This window comes from Acartia tonsa, chromosome 14, assembly GCF_053477335.1.
Source record: "Acartia tonsa isolate MP-2025a chromosome 14, ASM5347733v1, whole genome shotgun sequence".
Lineage (NCBI taxonomy): Eukaryota > Metazoa > Arthropoda > Copepoda > Calanoida > Acartiidae > Acartia > Acartia tonsa.
Window position 1 is genome coordinate 18,242,058 of NC_137273.1, and position 25,017 is coordinate 18,267,074.

At 34.1% G+C, this 25,017-nt stretch overlaps 1 protein-coding gene across 1 annotated transcript; it reads left to right on the forward strand.

The window, feature by feature from the left end:
- Positions 1-12,654: 12,654 nt before the first annotated feature.
- LOC145305689 (uncharacterized) lies at positions 12,655-17,695 on the forward strand. The gene is made up of 2 exons (XM_080147401.1): positions 12,655-13,061; positions 16,213-17,695. The coding sequence occupies exons 1-2, from the start codon at positions 12,876-12,878 to the stop codon at positions 17,356-17,358; spliced, it is 1,332 nt and encodes a 443-aa protein (XP_080003527.1). The 5' UTR covers positions 12,655-12,875; the 3' UTR covers positions 17,359-17,695.
- Positions 17,696-25,017: the final 7,322 nt, after the last annotated feature.

Below are 25,017 nucleotides of genomic sequence, written 5' to 3' on the forward strand. Positions count from 1 at the left end.
GGGTGTCCCACCCTCCAAGAAAATAGCGTAAAACTACCACAGGACCAATAGGTATATACCCTGAAGAGTAGAATCCGATCGGTTCAGTGGTTACCGAGATATTAAGGGACAGACGGACGGACGGACGGACAGACAGACAGAAATCGTTCTACTTTATATTATAGATAGTAATATTAGTTCATTATTGGAACAGTGTTACTAAAAAATATAAATTAACAGGATGTCTATGTGTATGTCTCCTGTACAATGAAGTTTCTTTACAAGGTCAAGGGAAGGACTACAAATATTTTGGGGGAAGGGTACCGCCATCCTAAAGAGAAATCACCCCCAGAAGAAAAAATATCTCCCTTAATTTTTTGTATACTTTTTCTTTTTAAAACTAAAATTAAAATAAAGTCTTTTTTATTACGCTAATGTATTAGATTTTCAGTATTACATGAAATATAAATTTTACCACTGTTATTTCCTTTAAAACCAAAACAGTTTCAGAAAATTTTATCATTCATTTGCTGCAGAGACTCTTCATGATTCATTAATAAACAAGGATGACAACATCCATAAAAGCTAGTCTCTGAAACGGTAGGACAGACGAACATTAATTCTTGTAGAGTGTCAGAACTATATATGCAAAAATAAACAAAGTTTGACAAAATTATACGTATATTTGTTGCAAAACTTCTCAAATACAGAATACTGTTTAAGTACATACTTACATTTTTAGAACTTGATTATAGAGATGCTTCGCTTATATTATTGTACCTTGTTGTAATAGGAATCAGTGCTCCAAAAATCAGATCAATCGGATTATTATATAACATAAAAATTTGTTGTTAAAAAAAGTTAAAAATCAACTTGTTTAAAATGGACGTACGGACATTCTTGTAACGATTATAGAGTTGCTACGCTTTCCAAGTCGTACCAAACTACTACAGGAATCATCATGCAAAGTTTAAAACCGATAGGACAATTCTAACATGCCTAAATTATCCGTAACGGACGGACGGAAGGACGGAAGGACCGACCCTAATTATAGAAAAGCTTCGCTTTTAAACGTGTCACTCTAGTACTGTCCATTTAATATTAAAGTAAAAGATTTTTTTTTAGGGGGGGAGGGAGGGTTAAGAAGATGGCGCGCGAAGCGTGTTACGATTTGTTTTACCCCCTCCAAAAGTTTTACCCTAGGGGTAAATTTTTTTGGCGGTGGTGGTAAAAAATCTTGATAGTGGAAGTAAAAATGTGCACGAGGCGCGCTGAAATTTTTATTTAAGGAATAATCTATTTTGGGTGGGTGTTTACTCCCTCCAAAATTGTTTGGGGGGTAGGTAAGGTAGGGGTAAATTTTACATGGGGGGAAAAATGAAAAAAATGCCCCCCCCCCTTGGACGTCCTTGCTTTCAACTCTTCTTATTTTATTCTTTCAAAAGCTCTTTTCTTTTAAACCCTGTAAATAAATATATGTCTGTCTCTCTCATCTCTTTCTAGGCTATACGTCTAAAGGAAAAAGTGTAAATTTTGAAAAACAAGGATGACAACATCCATAAAAGCGAAGCACTAAAACGGTAGGACAAACGGACATTAACACTTGTATAGTGTCAGAACTGAATAATCAGTATATAAATATATAAGAGTCGAAGCAAAATTATAAGTAAATTTGTTGAAAAACTGCTAGATGCAGGATAATGTATGGACATACTTACATTTTTAGGACTTGATTATAGAGATGCTTCGCTTATGATATTGTATTTTGTTGTCCTAGGAATCAGTTTGTTAAAAATCAGATCAATCGGATAATTTTATCTGATACAAATTTTGTTGTTAAAAAAGTTAAAAATCAACATGTTTAAAATGGACATTCTAGTAACGATTATAGAGTTGCAACACTTTTTAAATCGTACCTAACTACTACAGGAATCACCATGCAAAATTTGGAATCGATAGGACAATTCTAACATGCCTAAAATAACGAAAAAAGCTATCCGTTACAGACGTACGGACGGACCGACCCTAACTATAGAAAAGCTTTGCTTTAAAAATGCTAATTAATGATTGTTGACTAACTGGCTGCTGTGATTGTAAAGATATTTCCAATGGAAATCAATTCTCTTGTCAAAATAGTTTAGTGAATAAGAACCAGTTGTCTAAACGATTCTTTTTCTGAATAAACAATCAAAGATGAATGTAATAGTACATCTGATTTTCTGAATAATTAATCACGTGGAACCAACTTGATTTTCAATAAATTGATTTATTAATAATAAAGTTACGTTCGTATAACATGATTAATATGGATGGACATACTTTCATTTAAGACTTGATTCTTGAGATGCTTTGCTTAAAAGATTATACCTAATGATCTTACAAATCACTTGTAGAGTGTCATCAGATTATTACCTTCTAAGTCTAAACAAAATTGTATATAAATTTGTTGTCTACAAAGTCAAAAATCAGTAAATTTAAATTTGACAAAATAGACTTTCTGGTAACGATTGTAGAGTTGCTACGCTTTCTAAATCTTACCTTACTGGTACAGGAATCATCAACAGAATTGAAAATTCTAACATGTCTAAAATAACGTTAAGAGATATCCGCTACGGACAGGCGGACGGACGAATCAACCATAAGCTTCGCTTAATAAGGTCTTTAGTACATTGACTAGCATCACAATGTCTCATATGTCCACGGAGGGAGTAGACATTGGGCTGTTTGTTACATTAGTCCCCAAATTTTTTTTTAATAACGTTTTCTTATTTGGTTGCTTAATAACTTTGTGAACTTTAATTTATTTTCATTAGTTGGTTTAATAAGTGTCCAAACATTCAACCAATAATGTATATTATGTTATTTAATAATATGATAATGTGTATTATCATTGGATATGGAAATCAATTTATCGGCCATTGTCTTATTCCCTTAAATCCCTGATCTTATATTCCTAAGTACTACTACTAGACTTATACAGGGTGGAGGGGAAAATTGATGATAATCATTAGCGGATTTTTTATTATTCTTTTAAAGCTTATTATATTGGTCGAGAAACTAAACTCTTATTCTATTGTTTGGGTAGGAAGTGGAAATAATTTACCATTTAATGTGCAATCCCTGTATCCCTGAGACTAAATGCATCACTAAAGATCAACTAAAAATTAATTGCCTATTTCTTCCCTAATTTCCGAAGTTGTACAGCTTAAATAACTTAAATATTGCAAAACCTATTTTCAGCTACTTCGGTCAAAGGAAAAAGCGATATACTGTATTAACGATTTATACATTATACATTCAAAATTTAAAATTTTAAAAAAGTTTTAAGCTTTTTTAGCTAGTACTAAATATTGAGATAGGATGAGGAAACTATGTACACAATCGACAAGTCATATTCAGCTGACCTTACTAAAAATACTATTTGTACAAAGTATGTTTTGTGCAAGCGTTAGGTAAGTTGGAAAATAGATATTTTTTTGGAAGCGAAGCCTGCATGTTATTATGTCATTACGTCGGTCCATACTTCCGCTCGTAAAGGTTAGTTTTTATCATTAATTTCTACAAGTTAAAATTGTCTTATGGCTTTCAAACTTGGCATTCCTAAAATATTTATGTAAAATATTGAAAGCGTAGCAACTTTATGATCGCTACCAGAATGTCCATACGTCCATTAAAAATATCCTATTCATGACCGAAAAACAAGAATTATAAATTTTTTTTGACCACTTTACTTTTCCCTTGATTCTCTTACAAATGCATAATATATCTTACACGCTTATCTATGATGCAAATTAACAAGGGAGAACGGGTACCCACAATACAAAGTACCCAAAGTTTTATACAGAAATCTTTTTTATTAGTTGGTTCCAAACTATTGGTTCTTGAGTATTCAACTAATAATTTTAATGTTTAATTGAACCAAATTTTGGACGGTAGGTATAATCTATAGCAACACTTTCCTTTATCTTTAATGAATCAAGGATGACATCATCCATAAAAGCGAAGCTCTGAAACGATAGGACAAACGGACATTAACACTTGTATAGTGTCAGAACTGAAAAAGCAGAATATAAATTTTGTAAGTTTTAACAAATGCAAATTGATTATAGAGATGCTTCGCTTATAATATTGTACTTTTTTGTCCTAGGAATCAGTATTCCAAGTATCAGGATAATAATAACACTTTAAAAAGTAATAATCAGCATGTTTTAAATGGTCTTACGGACTTTCTGGTAACGATTATACGGACGGACCGACCCTAATTATAAAAAAGCTTCGCTTTTGAAAACAGACAAACATCCAAGTATGTGCGTAATTCTTCTGAATAGGCATATTTGTAAAAATATAATTATTTGTTGATGACGAAAAAAATTGGTTCTTTAACAAAGTATTTTTAGTCAGGAATAAGGTGTAACCAAACAAGTGAAAAAAATCTAAAATAATATTTGGGGGGCAACTGGAGAGGTCGTCAATTTTACGACATGTTGTTCCCCAACGACAGCTGAAAAACACGTTTAGGTTTCGTGATTTTTCCGAATTATAATGCATTGTTATGTTTAAAGTCTGGTTTAATGCGTTTATTGCCATTTAAAAAGAGTTACATAATTTAAATGAAAACTTAACAAAATAGAAGATGATTAAAGTCCCTCAACAGATTATGACGTCATACGATAAAATAACCAATGAGAGGCCAGCATAAATTTTACCATTGGGCAATTACAGTGTATACTGGCCTCTCCTTGGCTATTCTATCGTATGACGTCATAATCTGTTGAGGGACTTTAATCATATTGAACAAAATAGTAATTAGTGGCGGGGGTTTTATTTAGTACGGGGGGAGGGGGAGGGGGGTCTCTCTTCTCGTTCTCTTGATACCAACCCGCAAATAATTATGGGACATATATCAAGCTTCATTGTAAATGAATTACCCCAGTTTCGAAAAATTTCAAAATGATCATTTAAAATAGTTTTTCATAAAAAAATCCTTAAAATAGTTTTTCATAAAAAAAATCCTATCCTGCGAAATTTCCGGTCGAATAAGATTAAGAGCAGAAATATTTTAAAAAGTCATCTTAATAAATACAATTACAAGGCGCAAATAAGGGGGGGAGATATACCTCCCAAAATCCATTCTTCCATATACTTCCCAAAAAAGACAGACAAATTAAAAAGTAACAGGATATGTGCAGGGGCGTCCAAGCTTTTTTTTTTTGGGGGGGGGTAAATTTTTTTAAGGGGGGGGGGGGGGTAATTCGGTTTTTGGTGGGGGGGGGGGGGGGTAAAATGGCGCGAATTTTTTTTACCCCCCCCCAAATTCGTTTGGGGGGGGGAGGGTAATCGCCCCATTACCCCCCCCCCCTTGGACGTCTATGGATATGTGTATGTCTGTCTGTGCCAAAGGATCTTGCTAACCGCTGAATTGATAGGGCTCTACTGAACAGTGTAGCTTCTCATATGTTCTAGGATATAGCTGTTTTTGAGGAGGGTACCAATTACTTAACAAGATAAATCACCCCTAGAAAAAATCCCTCCCTCCAAAAAAATTCATTTCACTTTTTTTCAAAACTAGAATTTATAGTGCTCCTAGTAGCCGCCAGTTAAATATAATAGACCTAATGGACACAGACACACATCATGTTACTTTTACATAAAAACTAGCAGATACGCCCCTAGTATCTAAGATCTTTGTAATCGATTTGAAAAAATAGTTTTAAACCATCTCAAGACTTGAATATGAAAATAAAATAGCCTAAAACTATCGAACACAGTAATAGTGTCTGACTGATTATGACGTACTAGGTGCATTATTTGCCAAATGTACCACTTTTCTGCACTACCTCTCCGATTTTGTTAATACTCTATATTTTGGTCCGTTGGGTGATTCAAGGATGCTGGATGGCCAAAAAAAAAGTTTCAGAGTCCCTGGATGTCTAGATATCTAGCTATCTATGAGGGTAGGTAACAAAAATTTAAAAAACACCCAAAACTTTTCAAGATACATCATTTGTTATTTATGCAAAAAGCGCAAAAACCGAACCGTTTTGCCGTTATTCACTGCCACAGGCGGAATTTTTTACGTTTTTTGCCGTTCCCGAGGTTCTAATGGGCATTTGAGGTAGGAAGACGTTGATTTTTCAAGATAACTGTGAAATACTTTTATTTAGGCATTTTAATTTACTAAATTTCATGTGATGTAAAAATTTTTGTATATCCAACCGATTTTTGTCAAAAAAAAATTCAAATACACATGTGGTTTATGTTTCTTTTATTACTTATGTTATAGCAATTATTTATATTATATTCACTTCATTTTCTTGTTTTAACAATTGAAATCCATCTTGACGAAAAACGGTTAGCTGCACAAAAAATTTGACTTAATATGAATTTTAGAAAATTAAATTTCCTAAATTAAAGTATTTCAGAGTGATCTTGATAAATCAACGTCTTCTTACCAAAAATGCGCATTAAATCCTCGGGAACGGCAAAAAAACGTAAAAAATTCCGCCTTTAGCAGTGAATAACGGCAAAACGGTTCGGTTTTTGCGCTTTTTGCATAAATAACAATTGATGTATCTTGAAAAGTTCTACAAAAATGAAGAAATAGTCTATGGCCCTAAAACGACTCCTTCCTCCCAAAAATGGGCAAAAACCATCATTTTTCAAAAACATGCACAGGGTGTCCCAAAAGTGTAAAAATTTGTAAAATAGGCAAATATTATTGTTATTAGTCAAAATCTGTATCTATATGGCAGTTTTAAGTAACTTAGAAATAGAAAAAAAATCTTTAAAAAAACAAAAATTTTTTTTCTTTTTTTTGAAAATACAGGGTGTCCAAAAAATAGGAAAATATTGATCTGGTCAGAAAACACTATGGCCAAACATACTAAGACACATATCAGAGTAATTTGAAAAAAATAGCCAATTTGGACCAAGTTTTAGCTCTACAGACACAAAAATCACATTTACAGGGTGTCCCAAAATGAAATTTGACAACCTTATAGTCCCGGGTCCTCCGAACCATTATATACCACATATGCCCACAGATAAAACACAGGATTTAAGCCAAAAAAAATGATTTTTTTGGACAGGTATTTTGGGTATTACGCTAGATATCCAAAATACACTTTTTGTTGGACACCCTGTAAAATTAGAGTTTTGGCCAAAGTAGCATTATGTGCGCTTTTTACATGAATAAATGATCATTTTGGTGTATAAAATGTATAGGTTGGATGTAAGATTGATGAAAAAATTAATTTTTAAAATTGTGAAAAAATGGGTGTTTTTTAAATTTTTGTTACCTACCCTCATAGATAGCTAGATATCTAGACATCCAGGGACTCTGAAACTTTTTTTTCATTTTTGTAGAACTTTTCAAGATACATCAATTGTTATTTATGCAAAAAGCGCAAAAACCGAACCGTTTTGCCGTTATTCACTGCTAAAGGCGGAATTTTTTACGTTTTTTTGCCGTTCCCGAGGATTTAATGCGCATTTTTGGTAAGAAGACGTTGATTTATCAAGATCACTCTGAAATACTTTTATTTAGGAAATTTAATTTTCTAAAATTCATATTAAGTCAAATTTTTTGTGCAGCTAACCGTTTTTCGTCAAGATGGATTTCAATTGTTAAAACAAGAAAATGAAGTGAATATAATATAAATAATTGCTATAACATAAGTAATAAAAGAAACATAAACCACATGTGTATTTGAATGAGAACCTAATCGTTATTGAGATCTAAAGCATCAGACAAAAAATCCGTACAACTTTATATAATAGGATATATATAAGTAAAAGTGAACACATTTTTTGTGTAAAAATGAAATGTCATTACGAAATAATAAATGCATAATGGATGTAAAATACGTGGATAAATTGACAGGCGAATATTTATCATCTATTTAGGTTGCTAATATGGACTTTATTTATTGGTCATTTCGTTCACCAAGTAGGAGGGGAGGGAATGGGCTAAAGGGGGTCGATGGGGGGTATTGATATTTTAGCCAGCTGGGAGTATCATTTTATTAGTGTACATGAAAATCTGATGTAATATCCAAGTTATTATACATCGATTTCTCGCAGAAGTTCAAAAAGTACTAATGATGTCAAATTCTAGAATTTTTAAAATCAATTTTATTGGTCTTCTAAAAAGATAGTACTTTAAGCACCATAAACATTTAACAGATGTAGCTATTTGCATTTTAAAATACTAGCGGCTACCCAACTAGAGGCTTCTACGGATAGTTAAGTAGAAAAGGGTTGAGTTGATCCTTTAGTTTTAAAAAGAAAAAGACAATAAAATGTTTTTTTTTAAAGGGGAGAGGAATTATTTTCCAGGGGTGATTTTTCTAAAGAGGGTAGTGCTACCTCCCCCTTAAATAGTTATATAACTTCCCTGGACATATGAAAGGCTTCACTTTAAAGGAGAACCATATCGGTCCAGCGGTTAAGGAGATCATTTAACACTAATAAGCTACCAATATTTTGTATAAATACTGTAAAAGAAATTTTTGCTGTGAAATTTAAAGAAAGGTAGACAATATTAAAAGCAAAGCTTTTCTATAATTAGGGTCGGTCCGTCCGTCCGTGACGGATAGCTTTTTTCGTTAATTTAGGCATGTTAGAATTGTCCTATCAATTTGTATGTGATCTAATTATCTGATTGATCTAATTTTTGGTATACTGATTCCTGGGACAAGAAAGAACAATATTATAAGCGAGACAACTCTATAATCAAGTCCTAAAAATATAAGTAGGTCAATAAACATTATCCTGTATCTAGCAGTTTTTCAACAAATTTACTTACAATTTTGCTTCAACTCTTATACATTTATATTCTGATTATCCAGTTCTGACACTATACAAGTGTTAATGTCCGTTTGTCCTACCGATTCTTTGCTTCGCTTTTATGGGTGTTGTCATCCTTGTTTAATATTAATTATGTAGAGGATTAATTTATTGCCCATTGTCATATCACTGCATTCCTTGAAATAATTGACTGTTTCTAACTGAAAATAAACAAAATTTTTGTATAAATATTTTTCTGTTAAAAAAAACTCAGTGCAAAATAAATATTTCTTTTGTTAGTTATGCAGCTACTCTATAATTAAGGTATAAATGTACTTTATAAGTACGTCCATATTTCCAAGAAAGCTAGCATAAAAATTAACGGGTATTTCCCTCCAAGTGCCCAACGAGCACAGCCACCAAACCAACCCCTCCCTTATTTTCATAATAAATGGACAGTAAGTGGGGTGAGTATTTTTTTCTTTAAACTAGAAATAAAACAGTAACAGGAACTGTGTGTGTCTGTTTATACCGAGGGATCTCTCTAAAAGAACCGATATGGTTCTCCCTTACAAAATCGCCAAAAAATATCAAAATACATTTTTTATTTGCTTCTATACGGCAGTACTCTATAACTTACTGGACTTTACTTTCTACAATGGTGGCCAAACTTACCCCCCCCCCTCCCCCCCCCTACTCCACTCCAAGGGCCCCCTCTAGGGGCTTAGCCGCTGGTTTTACATAAAAAGTACACTTAAAGGTCAGATAAATTCGCTGACACACAAATTAGGGGTGCGAATTTTTACAAAGAATTATTAACTAAGAATGTGTTTGTTGAACTTTAGGCACTAGTATAGTGCATGGTCCAATGTGCCCTCCCTCCTTAAATTAAGGGTATGATTAATTGATTGTTCATAGGAAATCAAATCTTGAGGTTATTTACAATTTTTACCAAACTTTTTCTTTAATATTAAATGGTTCAAACAGTATGTATTTCTGAGGTGGATTCTTAAAAAAAAATTGAATCACTAATCGCTTGGTGGGGCAAAATTGTTTTTGTGAAAAATCCTCCAAAATCACATAAAAATTCTACAAAAATTAGATAAAATCTTATGTTAATAACCCTTCTATGATTTTGTTTAATTTTTGTAGATTTTTAATGTGATATTGGGGGATTTTTCGAGAAACAATTTTGCTCCACTAAGCGATTAATGGGGCAATTTTTTTTTAAGAATCCACCTCTGATAAAAGTCTGGGATAAAACAATTAATTGATGTACATTGTACATCCCCAATGATGATAGACAAAATTACCTCTTCTGTTGATTACAATTAGTGTTGAAACGTTTGGACACTCAATTCCCCAAAATTTATAAGCGAATGAATAAGAAAATGTTTTTATAATACCCCGGGGGTAAAATTTACTTGGGGGGGATAATTATCCCCACTGAAATCTGTTGGCAGGGGTAATTTTTTTTTACTTTTGGGGGGGTAATTTAATAATGTAAAAAGGTACCTACCTAATTATGAAATATTTAGTAGTAAAAATGCGCGCGAAGCGCGCCAAATTTTTTTTTGTTAGGGATTTTATATTTTGAGGGGGGTATTGGGGGGGGGGGGGGTAATCACCACTTTACCCCGACCCCTTGGACGTCCTTGCCATTGGCCCCTCCTCCCTGGATAAAATTGCTGTATAACACTAACGGATTTTTACATTCAATCTTTATATAAAAGTAACAGGATCTCTGTCTGTCTGTACCGAAGGATCTCGCTAACCGCTAAACCGTCATGTTCTTCTTTAATATGTAGCTTCTAATAGGTCCTTGGAAGGTCTTTATACATTTAGTTGAGAACAAAGGATGTCAAAATCTATAAAGCAACGCTTAATAACCAAACATTAATAGATGATGTGCTTTTTAGATCATTCCTTATCCTTCAAAGAATCGTCATTCCAAAAAAGTATAGAGGATTAAGGTATAACCAACAAGTGAAATAAATCTAAAATAATATTTGGGGGACAAATGAAGAGGTCGTCAATTTTACGATGTGTTGCCCCCCCCCCCCAAACGACAGCTGAAAAATACGTATAGGTTTCGTGATTTTTTTTCAGAACTAATTTCCTTATTGGCAAAAGCTGACTTCTTTCCCATAAGTTCATAAGTCATACGGTCATTATTTGGTCTTAAAATCTACACGTTTCAACTAAGAATATAGAGTTGCTACGTACTCTCTTATCTTAACAGGAATCTTTATACAAAATGTATATTATATAACAAAACAATTCTAACATGGTTGATCTATCAAAGAGAAACAACTCTTTGACCTCATTATTACAAATATTACAAATTCAATTTCTCAGAAATAAAAATCATCGTCTTATCATAACAGGAATCTTTATAAAAAATGTGTAAAACTAAAAGTATGTATTTTCTGTATTCTGTATCTATTGTACAATTTTGCAACAAATTTATGCATAATTTTGTTTAAACTTAAAAATTAATGTTCTGCTTATTAAGTTATCTACAAGAGTTATTGTTCGTTGGTCATTCCTTCTGATTTTAGAGCTTATCTATTGTTAATTAATTAGTATGAGATTTAATTTGATACAAAAAAAGATTTCTGTTTGCTTAATATCCCTTTTTAAGTTTGACGAAATTTTGAGTCAGATAGACCATCTAGATGTATGTATTATGTCTATTCTTATCACTATTGAGGAAACTAGCGGCTGCGCCCCTAGAAGCCTCTAGGGGCACTTAAGGTAGGAGGGGGAAAAGTCTACCTCATCCCATTTTAAATTTGAGTTTCAAAAGAGTAAAAAAATATTTTATATTTTTTTTTTTTGGGGGGGGGGGGTCAAGAAACCCTCCCCAAAAATAGTTTAAAACATTCCCAGGACCTAATTTTCTAGGTCCGTCAAACCTCAGATTTAAACATTTTTTAAAACAAAGGTTTAGTGATTTTTGGTGAATTGTCTCTCTTTCTTTTTTGATTTAATAACAACTGAACAATAACATACCATGTTCGTTTGTACCTCTAGGATTTTTGCGTGCTTTTCTTACTTATATGGAAGTTGACAATGACATCCTTTTTTATCATGTACTAGCGGCTACGCCCCTAGAGGCCTCTAGGGACACTTGAGGAGGGGAAGGTCCTATGAGAAGCTACACTGTTAAGGAGAACCCGATCAGTTCAGCGGTTAGCGAGATCCTTCGGTACACACACACAGACAAACACACATCCTGTTACTTTATTACAAGGGTTTAATCTACAAAATTTAATGGTCTCTTTAAGCGTAAACTAAAAAGAAACCACTAGTACATTATAGACGAAACGCAATGGTAGCAAAAAGGGGTTAAAAAGTTTACCAGTTTTGCGGTGTGGCTTTGAAACAACTAAAACATTCTTGTTTGTTACTTAGGAAAGATCAGTCAAGAAAATAGCTATATGTTTCTCATGCACATACGCCAGCCCATACAAAATAGTCTAAAACCTGTTCAGAAATTGAAAAAAATATATGAAAAATTGTCGATCAAATGGTATATTTGCTACTTATTGGTTGGATTGTATGTAAAATTATCATTTCTGGTTTCTTCTTTAACGGCGGGGAAATACAAGTTTAAGAATTCCCAACTCTCTACGAGAGAGAGAGAGAGAGAGAATGAGCGAAAAAGTACGATATAATCCTGCTATAAAGAGAGAGAGAGAGGGAGCGAGGCAGGGAGAGAGAAAAAGAGAGAGAGCGCGATAGAAAGAGGTAACCATATTTCAACTCCCGAACCATCGCTCGTTATACGTCCGTTTTTTCAGTCTGTCAGTTCGTTTTTTGCGACTGTTTGTCCGTCGGTGTGTCGGTGGCGTTTATATTATCTGTTGATCCCACTTGACGGATATCAGTCGAGCACAAGCAAGCAACCAAACTGGGCGAGCTATACAAGAACGACACTATTCATCACAATAGCAGGACAGCTAGTAAAAAGTGCTATCACCACCCACTGTATGCCCTAAAATCAAAACAAAAAGACAATTTTAAAAAGATAACAAGTTAATGTTTATTGTTGTTTATTATTATTAAGTTCAAGCCATATAAATAAAGACAAAAAAATACACAAAATGAGAAGTTACACAGTTATCAGATTGACCGCCGGAATCCTGTTGCTGGGAGGCTGGTGCCAGGCCGGTCACCACAGGTCACAGGCACAACAAGGACAACACACCAGGTCCAGCAGCGAGGCCAGAGAAATTACCAATATGCTTGTCAAAGATTTAGGCCTGACAAAAAGTCCAAATGTCCACAAGGTATTATTTTATCATTTTTTTATTAATAGAGATATAACACTCTTGAAAAATCTTTTAGCTTTTTCATCAATAACAATATTGAATACAGAAACCATGCTGTAATTGTTAACAATATAGAAAATAATTCAATATCTGAAAGAAAATTTTTAAGTGTCATAAAAATTTGCAAAGATTTGAATATTTTTTGCAGATAAATTTTCTGTAATTTTGATTTAAAAATATGGAAATAATTTAAGCTTTCTTTTATACAACTATTGTATTATTTGAAAATATTTTTTTTCTCTAAAATGTAAATAAAGTAACGAGATTAAGAAGAAACATATTTGAGATTAAAAGAAAACAAATTTCCGTTTCTTTCTTATTGCTAGATAATAGTTTTTTTTTATGAAAAATATGACATAAAAAATTATCTTTTTGCGAACAATTAAAATAGCTTTTATTTTTATTCTAAAGATTAGAGTCATGTGTTTTATTATGCTTTCTTAAGGAAACCACAGTCGTACTTTTAAAGTATATCTGAAAAGTATGTTATTTAGATAACAAAAAACAACATTACTTTTGTATTTTGATGATAAAACCTAGACAAAAATTGTGCTTTTTAGACGACAAATATAATAAAAATCTAATATGCTAGTACAAGCTACTAAAGGCAGAACTTCTAAAATAAGAGTCTGAGAAAGATTTATTTGTTTTAAGATCTATAGCAACCGCTGAACCGATTGGCTCTAATTTTTAGGGAATATTGACACGGGTTTTGTTGTGGTTTTAAGCTATTTTCTTAGGGGTGGAGCAAACACCCTCATAATTTTTTTTCCCCTGTATTCTTTATCTTTATACAATACATACAATTTTATTTCTTTACTTTGAACGAACATTTGATATATAAATGTAGGCCCATATCCAAACAATGTATGTACATCCCCAATGTTGATACACAAAATTACCTCTTCTGTAGAATTACAATTAGTTGTTGAAAAGTTTGGACACTCAGCATAATACACCAAGCAGCCAAAATTAAACGCAATTCCTCAAAGTTATCAGGTCAACGAATAAGAAAACATTATTATAAACCTTTGGTTACTAGTGTAATAAACATGCCAATGTCCCCTCCCTCCCTGGTTTCTAAGCTAACAAATTGTGCACCTTATCATAACATATCTGTTTTTTGGACCTTAAGAAAATAAGGATTTGATTTCTAATCATTTCCCCGATTTTTTTTATATATCATTTAATAGGGCCTGTTGATCTAGAAGATCTGTACTGATGATTATTTCAATATTTTATATCGACAATGACAGTGGATATCGAATGTCGGCAATTTAGGTTGCTAATATAGTCCTCAAATATTGGGAGGGTATATATCGCTATATTGGTCAGCTGGGAGAAACATTTTATCTGGGTTTGCCAGAATCTGTCACAATATCTATGTATTCTATATCCATTTTTTTTGACATACTCAGATAGGTTTTATGTTAACATAATAAAAGCATAGAATTTAACCAATTAGAAAATAATTTAATCAGTACATTAATTATAATATTAAAAACTTTAATTAGTCAAATTTTACCCTAAAAAATAAAATTGCCTTTAAATTTTCAAGAACTTTAATCTTAAGGGATTTCTGAAATAATCAGGATATGGTTACTTTAGTTTTTTCTCATTAATGATTTTAAAATTCAATGATCTGTTAAGTTATTTTATGAAATTTGTCAAAAAAATAGTGTTACTTAAAAGTTGAGCTTGAAAATCTTTTGTTATGCCATTGAATTAAAGACTTTAAAACCCTTTTATTTAGAAAATCTAAAAGAGTACACATAGTAGTTAAGATACAGAGGAAAAGTGTTATGAAATATAAGTAATAGAAATTTTTTATGTAATATTTTGACTACCCTGTGCTACTTTTATCCTATCATGTAAAATAGAAAAGTTTTTTTTTGTCAAATTGATTTTTTAGTATTTGGAAGCTTCACATGGTTGGGGTGGTTTTAGACTATTTAATATATTTAAGTCTTTGGATGGGTTAGAGACATTTTCGGTTCTTCTCCATGATTTAGACACAAAAAATGCCTTAAATTTTTCTTTCATTTGTCCTATTTCCAAAACTTTTTTTTTGCATTTTAAAGAATTTAAGGCATAAAGAAAGAAAAAATATATCTTTATAAATCCATCCCATGTATTAAATAAATATCTATACTTCTTACGTTTAAGTATATAAAATTTTTGGTGATTATGATAAATTTACCTTACCCCTTTACCCCTGAAGTTTGGTCAATTGTTTGGTAAGTAATTTAAATATTCTGGGATTCCCTTGGTAACTCTAGACATAGCATTAGTCATTACTTTTTACAAATATTCTTTCTAAAGACAATTATCCTTGCAGAATAACATTCCATTTGCAATGCCTTTTACCTGTTAAATAACACACATTCCAAGAGGTTATACATTTCTTTTACTAGATATTTTTATACATTAATTTACTAGTTGTTTTTCAAAGTATAATAATAAAAAAAAGCTAATTTTTTATTTTGCACTAAAAAATTAGGGTTTAGATTTAAAAAGCGAAAGTAAAAAGAAGGGAATGAAATATAAATCGTGCCTAGCATCTAGGGGATCTATTAAAGGAAAAGTGCAGAAAAAATAGCTTAAAACCATCACAGGACCTTGGTTAAGCTTCCCTATAATGAAGACCTCAGTATTTATCTAAATCTTTAAGTACTTCATAAAATATGGTATTGAACTTTGCTGTTTTAAAACATTGTTTGTTTTATTAGGACTTTAGCATAGAATTGTGACTTCATTTGTGAGTGTACGTTTTAGCCTCACAAAAACGAGGCTATTACACACTTATTGGAGGCTAGAAGCAAAAAAAAATTTCATCATTTTAGAAATGTGCATTTTATTATATCATAGTGACGATCTTTTTTTGAGGTCAAAAAATGATTAATGGGAAAGTTGCATTATTTTTATAGTTATTTTTTATTCAAAGATTTCTTCATTTTTTCTTCCCTGATTTTTCAATAAATATAATTTATCATACTTTAAAACGTGTCTTTATCATGCAGTCAAGTAAAAAAGGCAATATATAAAACAATGGAGTTTTTATCCACAAATTCAACCAAAATTTGAAATAATTCATATTTTTCTGTTTTAGGCAAACATCTCGGACAACGAATATCAACGCAAACTTGAAATCTACGAACAAAGCGTCCGACAAACCCATTCCATGAAGCTGCTGAAACTTCACTTCAAAGACCATTTGCGCCGCTCAACAGAAGCCGCCGCAGCCGACGGTGGCAGACAACAAGTGCGAACAGCTTTTGCCAACAACAACCACCGGCAAAAACGGTCTACCGACGGCAAAACGGCGGAGAATGTCATACAATTCGATATGGACGAACTGTGGTCCCAACTGCCGGCTGATGCGGCCGAAAGTGCAAGTTCCGCCAACCATCTAATTCTCGTCTCTAATGCCATCTTATCCCTCGAATTGGAACTAGACAACGCCTCGGCGGACAATTTAGCAGCCACCGCTGGCCGCAGCTACCAGGTTTGCGCGGTTCAAATTGTCCGCGACTTGGACGGAATCCGCCTTGATTGTGTGGACATAGACGCTGACGAAGCCGCAGACGCGGCCGACAACAAAATCCGCGTTGAAGTTGACATCAGCCATGCCGTTCAAGCCTGGCTTATTGACGAGTCAACCAACAAGGGCCTACTTATCAAAGCCGACGGATGGCGTGTATCAAAAGCCAAGCAGCCAATCCGTATCCAGTTTACGACAATGGCCGCTCCGCGGCTACGAAACGTCCGCGCCAAACGCGACCTCTACCTTAGCCAGGAGTTTCTGCAGCAGTTCATGCAGGCGGAGGGACCACCAGCCAAATCTGAATGTAAAAAGGGGACCAACGGTCGCAAATGCTGTCGCCAGCACATGAAAGTCGAACTGCGCAACTTTGAAGGTCTAGAATTTATCCTACAACCGCAGGAATTTGACGCGTACTACTGTGTGGGTAAGTGCCCGGCCCGCTATCTACCCCGCAACGACCACACTCTGCTGCAGTCATTGATCCACATTCAGAGTCGGGAAGCGGCGGCGGCCGCCGCTGCCTCCAACGGCGCCACACCTCAGCCGTCGGCGGCGGGACATCACAACGGCGGGCTTAACATCAAGAAGCCGTGCTGCAACCCATCCGAATATGAATCCATAGATATTTTATATCTGAACGAGAATGACCCCACAAAATTGGAAGTCAAGCATTGGAAGAATATTATTGTTAGTGAATGTGCGTGCGCATAAACTATTAGTGCTAGAGAGGTGCGCGCATTACCAACAGACACACCAACCACCAAACAGATACCAAAGATAGTGATAATATTCATCTAGAAGAGAAACCAGTTAAATCTATGTATATATCGTATTTTATTGTAGAAAGTTATTAATTTCAAAGAAAGATCTCATATTCACTGTTTTAATTGTATAAAGTATGTTTTGTGTCAAATTAAAATTTATTTTTATTCACATTTTTTTAAAAAAAGGGGTTTTGTATATTATATATTTTTAAGCCTTAAATTTTGACTTTATCATTTTTTAAAAATGATGCTAAGAAAATAAAAAAAATAATCAGTTAAAAAAATAATTAAAACATCTTTGCTGTGATATTCTACTTTATTAAGTGTCAGAAAAATATAAAAAGTAATCTGTTTTCATTAATTTTTATATATTAAAAAACTTGTTTTTTCAAAGTTGTATAGAAATATAATATTTCAACAATATTTTTTCTTCAAAAGTCTACTTTTAATCAAAATATGAAAATTACAAAAGTTAAATTTTTGAAATCATCAAATACTCTTTTAAAAAATTTCTTGTTGCTAGTTAACTGTAACTTACATAAAGTTCTTTTTGGTGTTTTTTAATGTACCAAATGTACTTACTTTCTGTACTTTTTAGGTATGCCCAATGTTATCTATAGTTTGTTTTGAAATATTAGGAAATATTTTTTCAAACACCAAAATTGAACATGAAAGCTTCTTTGCTTTTTTTGCTTCCAAGGGAGGTATTGTCAAAAAATTAATATTTTTAAAACAAACTATGACTTTTGTTTCTTTAAATATCAGGGACAGGCGCAAATATTCTAAAAAGCAAATATTTCAGCCTGTCCCTAGAAAAAAAATATGGCTTTCATTCTCCACGATAATTTTGATGTAAGTTTGTGAAACGTAAAATTTAATTTTAATGGAAATGATATTTGAATCTGAAGCACTTTTTACTGTTTCTTCCCTCCTATTGATTATTGCTTGTGGTTCAGTGGTTTTAGAGCAACATAATTATATATATATATATATTTATTATAATATGATATACTCAAATTTTTCATGATATGTGATGTTAACATAGTTGTATTTTTTATGGTGACTATTTTTGATGTGCTGAATTTTAATTTCTAAATGTGTACACAGTTTCCGCGGTGTTTCCTCCTCCTATCTCAATATTTACAACTAGCTAAAAAAGCTTCAAACTTTCAAAATTTTGAACGTATACACAATTTATACATTCAAAACTTTAATTTAAAATTTTTTTTTGAAGATTGAAGCTTTTTTAGCTAGTAGTAAATATTGAGATAGGATGAGGAAACACCGCAAAAACTGAGTACACATTTGGAAATTAAAATTCAGCACATCATATTTTTTGTTGTTATGGACTCAGAATAACCGTTGCTTATTAATTGATTGATTGAACGAGTTCCTAAAACTAAACCCAATTACCCTTGACCAAAGTTCAGACAAAGATCTGGGACGCTTTTTTATTGGTAGTTTTTGGTGAGATTATCTTTACTTTGATCAATACCAAATATATTTTCATTTTGGAGCTGAAAATAAAGTGATTTTGTAGTGTAATTATAGGCAGTTTATTAATATTTCACTGTAGAAACTGAAAATCTCAGCAAAAGCAGCCAATTTTGTTTGTTGTTACTGTATATTAAAAAATTGACTTTTTTGACATTGTAGTTTTATATTTACATTTTAAGATATATATTATTCTATGTACTTGTTAAAAATTTTACTATAGAATAGTTTATTGTATTTTTAAAATACATTTTAAGCAGACAGAGGTATGGCAACTGAAAAAAATATTTGCTCCTAAAGCAAAACTTGTCGTTTTGGCTCTTTTAGTAAAATGCTTTAATTTTTAACATTGAAAATAATATTTATGAATTACTGCTGGAATATAAGGAGGCAAAATATTTTTTTAGTTGCCATAATGACATGTGCTAATTTAAGTGATACTAAAATTTTAAACGATGGAATATTTTACTGTAGTTTGAAACTTTTGTTAAGTTTTAGTTTATTAAAAAAAATTAGCTTTCTCATAAGATTTACAAAAAAAATATTTGGTGTTTAAAAATATTTCTAGTACCTGTTGTGGCTTTATATTACGCTGGTCGTATAGAGCTCAAAAAGTACGTTTCAAAAAATAAAGAAAAATATGAAAATCTAAAACTAAAAATCAATTTTCGGCTGTGAATACAAATTAAAAAAAGGTGAATCAAAGTTTTTGAAAGCTTTTTAGTTGACGTTTTGAAAAATTCAAGGTTTTATGAAAACTTTATTAATAAATATTACAAAGATAAAAAAACTTACGTCTTTGTCTATTTAGTTTTTCTATTTTATTTTTTTCCAAAACATACACACATGACTTCAACATTGTTTTTATGTAAAAAAGTAAATTTGTTATTTTTTTGTTTAATGTTTTGTATTTTAAACATTTATTAAAAAATATATTTTATTTTCTAAATTATTTTGTGTTTATTTGAATATTGATATTTGGTAGCTAGGTTATTAAATAAACCAGGATGACAACATCCATGAATAGCGAAGCTCTTCTGTATAACAATGAGAAAAAAATCTACTTGTCTATTTATAATCGCGTTATAAAGATCCCATAGAATTCATATTCATATTTCATATTGAAACCATTTCCCAAAAAATTTAGTTACTTGTCATTTCATCTATAGAAACAAAAATCACTTAAACTACGGACAGACAAGGAACATTTTTAATTATAAAAAAGCTTCGCTACTAACAAGGAGTATTATATCCAAAGATAGCACAACAACAAAGTATTTTATTAGTTTAGGTCAGGTTAGGTTATAATGGGTACTGTGTAGCTCTGCAGGGCTAGTGGAAAGCAGGTTAAGTACCCTCCGCAGGGGTTAGGTATACAAAAACTAATCTTCCCTTGTAAATATTAATTAAAACATATATGAGGAGGGGGGGAGGGACCTTCCAATGCTGGATATGTACTTTTAGTGAAATCACAATATAAAGCTTATTGAGAAAAATAAAATAAAACGGACAATGTCAAATATCTGGAAGCCTTTTGGAAAAAAAATTTTTAAGAAATTAATTTTAGATAATTGTTTTGGAATCGTGCATTTGCGGCAGTATCTCTAAGCAAGTAATGGGAAAAGGGGAAGGGGAGGGGACAGCACTTGTAAGTATATTAGTTAGCAAAAAGTTATTATGTTAGGTTAGGGCAATGTTTGACAATCGGTAGGGCCCGCAGGGTTAAGGGAAAAAAATAAGTGACAAATTTTGTGTTATTTTTCTGAAGCGAAGCTAGGAAAGTAATAAGGAATGTCTGTACGTCTGTAATTATCACTTGACAAATTTTTTTACTGTCTCTATTAAAACATTATTTGTTCAGTTTTTCTCCCTCTGTTTGTCTGTCATCTTTTTTTTTACTTTTTTCTTTTCAATAAAAGAATATGTCTTTTTGATGCTGCACTATTTATGTCATAATTGTTCTTGTTTTAGTTGATAATTAATCAAAAATTGATTAATTGATGTAAGGACATATTTTTTTTACAAGTTACAAAATTATTTGTCCTTTTTGCCATTTGGAGTTGGTACCAAAGTTTATTTATCAACGTTGTAAATGATGCTATACGTATTGGTGCAAAAAATGGGGATAATTTTTAAATTGCTTTGACGGGGCTGTTTATTTACGTCACAAGTAAGGAGAAAGAAAAGGGAAGGAGGAAAGAAACCCCCTAGAAAAGAGATGGGGGTATGACGTCACACGCCAAAACAATTTGAAATATGTCCCCATTTTTTGCACCAATACGTACAGCATCTTGTAAATACAAATAAGGGGTATAGTCCTTTCCATGACATCGCTCCATATGGGGCGATGATTTTAATTGATCGCCTCTTATGACAAGGGGCGATGTATTGGCTCCTTGAAAGGAGCGATTTAATAGCCCCATATAACAAGAGGCGATGTTATGACTCCTTGAAAGGAGCGATTTGATAGCCCCTTGCCCTAAGAGGCGATTAAATGATCCTTTATCGCTCCTTTATTGCCCCTTCTAAAGAGGAGATGATATGTCCTCTTATCCCAAGGGGCTATTTAATAAAATATCGCCTCTTCATGGCCCCTTCACGATTTTATATATCTTAGTCCCTTGATGGCCCCTACATCGCTCCTACATCGCCCCTTCATCGCTCCTCCATCGCTCCTTCTCCAAATTTATATTACATTGTACTTTGATGGCCCCTACATCGCCCCTCCATCGCTCCTACATCGCCCCTTCATCGCTCCTTCTTCAAATTTATATTACATTGTACTTTGATGGCCCCTACATCGCCCCTCCATCGCTCCTACATCGCCCCTCCATCGCTCCTACATCGCCCCTCCATCGCTCCTACATCGCCCCTTCATCGCTCCTTCTTCAAATTTATATTACATTGTACTGTGATGGCCCCTACATCGCTCCTACATCGCTCCTTCATCTCTCCTACATCGCCCCTTCATCGCTTCTTCTCCAAATTTATATTACATTGCAACTTGATGGCCCCTACATCGCTCCTTCATCACTCCTACATCGCTCCTTCATCGCTCCTTCTCCAAATTTATATTAAATTGTACTGTGATGGCCCCTACATCGCTCCTACATCGCCCCTTCATCGCTCCTTCTACAAATTTATATTACATTGCAACTTGATGGCCCCTACATCGCTCCTACATCGCTCCTACATCGCTCCTACATCGCTCCTACATCGCTCCTCCATCGCCCCTTCATCGCTCCTTCTCCAAATTTATATTACATTGCAACTTGATGGCCCCTACATCGCTCCTACATCGCTCCTACATCGCTCCTCCATCGCCCCTTCATCGCTCCTTCTCCAAATTTATATAACATTGCAACTTGATGGCCCCTACATCGCTGCTACATCGCTCCTCCATCGCTCCTACATCGCCCCTTCATCGCTCCTTCCACAAATTTATATTACATTGTACTTTGATGGCCCCTACATCTCTCCTCCATCGCTCCTCCATCGCCCCTTAATAGCCCCTTACCTTAATTTATATAAAAAAGCCCCTACATAGCCTCTCCATCGCCCCTTAATAGCTCCTTACCTTACTTTATATAACATAGCCCCTACATAGCCTCTCCATCGCCCCTTAATAGCCCCTTATCTTAATTTATATAACAAAGCCCCTACATAGCCTCTCAATCGCCCCTATTAGCCCCTTACCTTTATTTATATAACAAAGCTCCTACATAGCCTCTCCATCGCCCCTTAATAGTCCCTTACCTTAATTTATATAACATAGCTCTTACATAGCCTCTCAATCGCCCCTTAAAAGCCCATTACCTTAATTTATATAACATAGCCCCTACATAGCCTCTCCATCGCCCCTTACCTTAATTTATATAACATAGCCCCTACATAGCCTCTCCATCGCCCCTTAATAGCTCCTTACCTTAATTTATATAACATAGCCCCTACATAGCCTCTCCATCGCCCCTTAATAGCCCCTTACCTTAATTTATATAACATAGCCTCTACATAGCCTCTCCATCGCCCCTTAATAGCCCCTTACCTTAATTTATATAACATAGCCCTACATAGCCTCTCCATCGCCCCTTAATAGCCCCTTACCTTAATTTATATAGCATAGCCCCTACATAGCCTCTCCATCGCCCCTTAATAGCCTCTTACCTTAATTTATATAATCCTTACCTTAATATATATAACATAGCCCCTACATAGCCTCTCCATCGCCCCTAAATAGCCCCTTACCCTAATTTATATAACATAGCCCCTACATAGCCTCTCCATCGCCCCTTAATAGCCTCTTACCTTAATTTATATAACATAGGCCCTACAAAGCATCTCCATCGCCCCTTAATAGCCCCTTACCTTAATTATATAACATAGCCCCTACATAGCCTCTCCATCGCCCCTTAATAGCCTCTTACCTTAATTTATATAACATCTCTCCTACATCGCCCCTTCATCGCTTCTTCTCCAAATTTATATTACATTGCAAGTTGATGGCCCCTACATCGCTCCTTCATCGCTCCTACATCGCTCCTTCATCGCTCCTTCGCCAAATTTATATTAAATTGTACTGTGATGGCCCCTACATCGCTCCTACATCGCCCCTTCATCGCTCCTTCTACAAATTTATATTACATTGCAACTTGATGGCCCCTACATCGCTCCTACATCGCTCCTACATCGCTCCTCCATCGCCCCTTCATCGCTCCTTCTCCAAATTTATATTACATTGCAACTTGATGGCCCCTACATCGCTCCTACATCGCTCCTACATCGCTCCTCCATCGCCCCTTCATCGCTCCTTCTCCAAATTTATATAACATTGCAACTTGATGGCCCCTACATCGCTGCTACATCGCTCCTCCATCGCTCCTACATCGCCCCTTCATCGCTCCTTCCACAAATTTATATTACATTGTACTTTGATGGCCCCTACATCTCTCCTCCATCGCTCCTCCATCGCCCCTTAATAGCCCCTTACCTTAATTTATATAAAAAAGCCCCTACATAGCCTCTCCATCGCCCCTTAATAGCTCCTTACCTTAATTTATATAACATAGCCCCTACATAGCCTCTCCATCGCCCCTTAATAGCCCCTTATCTTAATTTATATAACAAAGCCCCTACATAGCCTCTCAATCGCCCCTAATAGCCCCTTACCTTTATTTATATAACAAAGCTCCTACATAGCCTCTCCATCGCCCCTTAATAGTCCCTTACCTTAATTTATATAACATAGCTCTTACATAGCCTCTCAATCGCCCCTTAAAAGCCCATTACCTTAATTTATATAACATAGCCCCTACATAGCCTCTCCATCGCCCCTTACCTTAATTTATATAACATAGCCCCTACATAGCCTCTCCATCGCCCCTTAATAGCCCCTTACCTTAATTTATATAACATAGCCTCTACATAGCCTCTCCATCGCCCCTTAATAGCCCCTTACCTTAATTTACATAACATAGCCCTACATAGCCTCTCCATCGCCCCTTAATAGCTCCTTACCTTAATTTATATAGCATAGCCCCTACGTAGCCTCTCCATCGCCCCTTAATAGCCTCTTACCTTAATTTATATAATCCTTACCTTAATATATATAACATAGCCCCTACATAGCCTCTCCATCGCCCCTAAATAGCCCCTTACCCTAATTTATATAACATAGCCCCTACATAGCCTCTCCATCGCCCCTTAATAGCCTCTTACCTTAATTTATATAACATAGGCCCTACAAAGCATCTCCATCGCCCCTTAATAGCCCCTTACCTTAATTATATAACATAGCCCCTACATAGCCTCTCCATCGCCCCTTAATAGCCTCTTACCTTAATTTATATAACATAGCCCCTTCATAGCCTCTTCATCGCCCCTTACCTTAATTTATATAACATAGGCCCTTTATGGCTCCTGTACAGCCTCTGTAATTGTATTGCCCCTTCATTATAGAAGGTAGGGCATTAAGGTAAGGAAGGAATGTGACCCTCTACAGTTTTAAATTTAAGTTTTAAAAGGATGACAAGGATGACAACATTTATAAAAGCAAAGCTCTGAAACGGTAGAAAAAAGTTTAATGAACATTAATAATGTAGAGTGTCAGAACTGA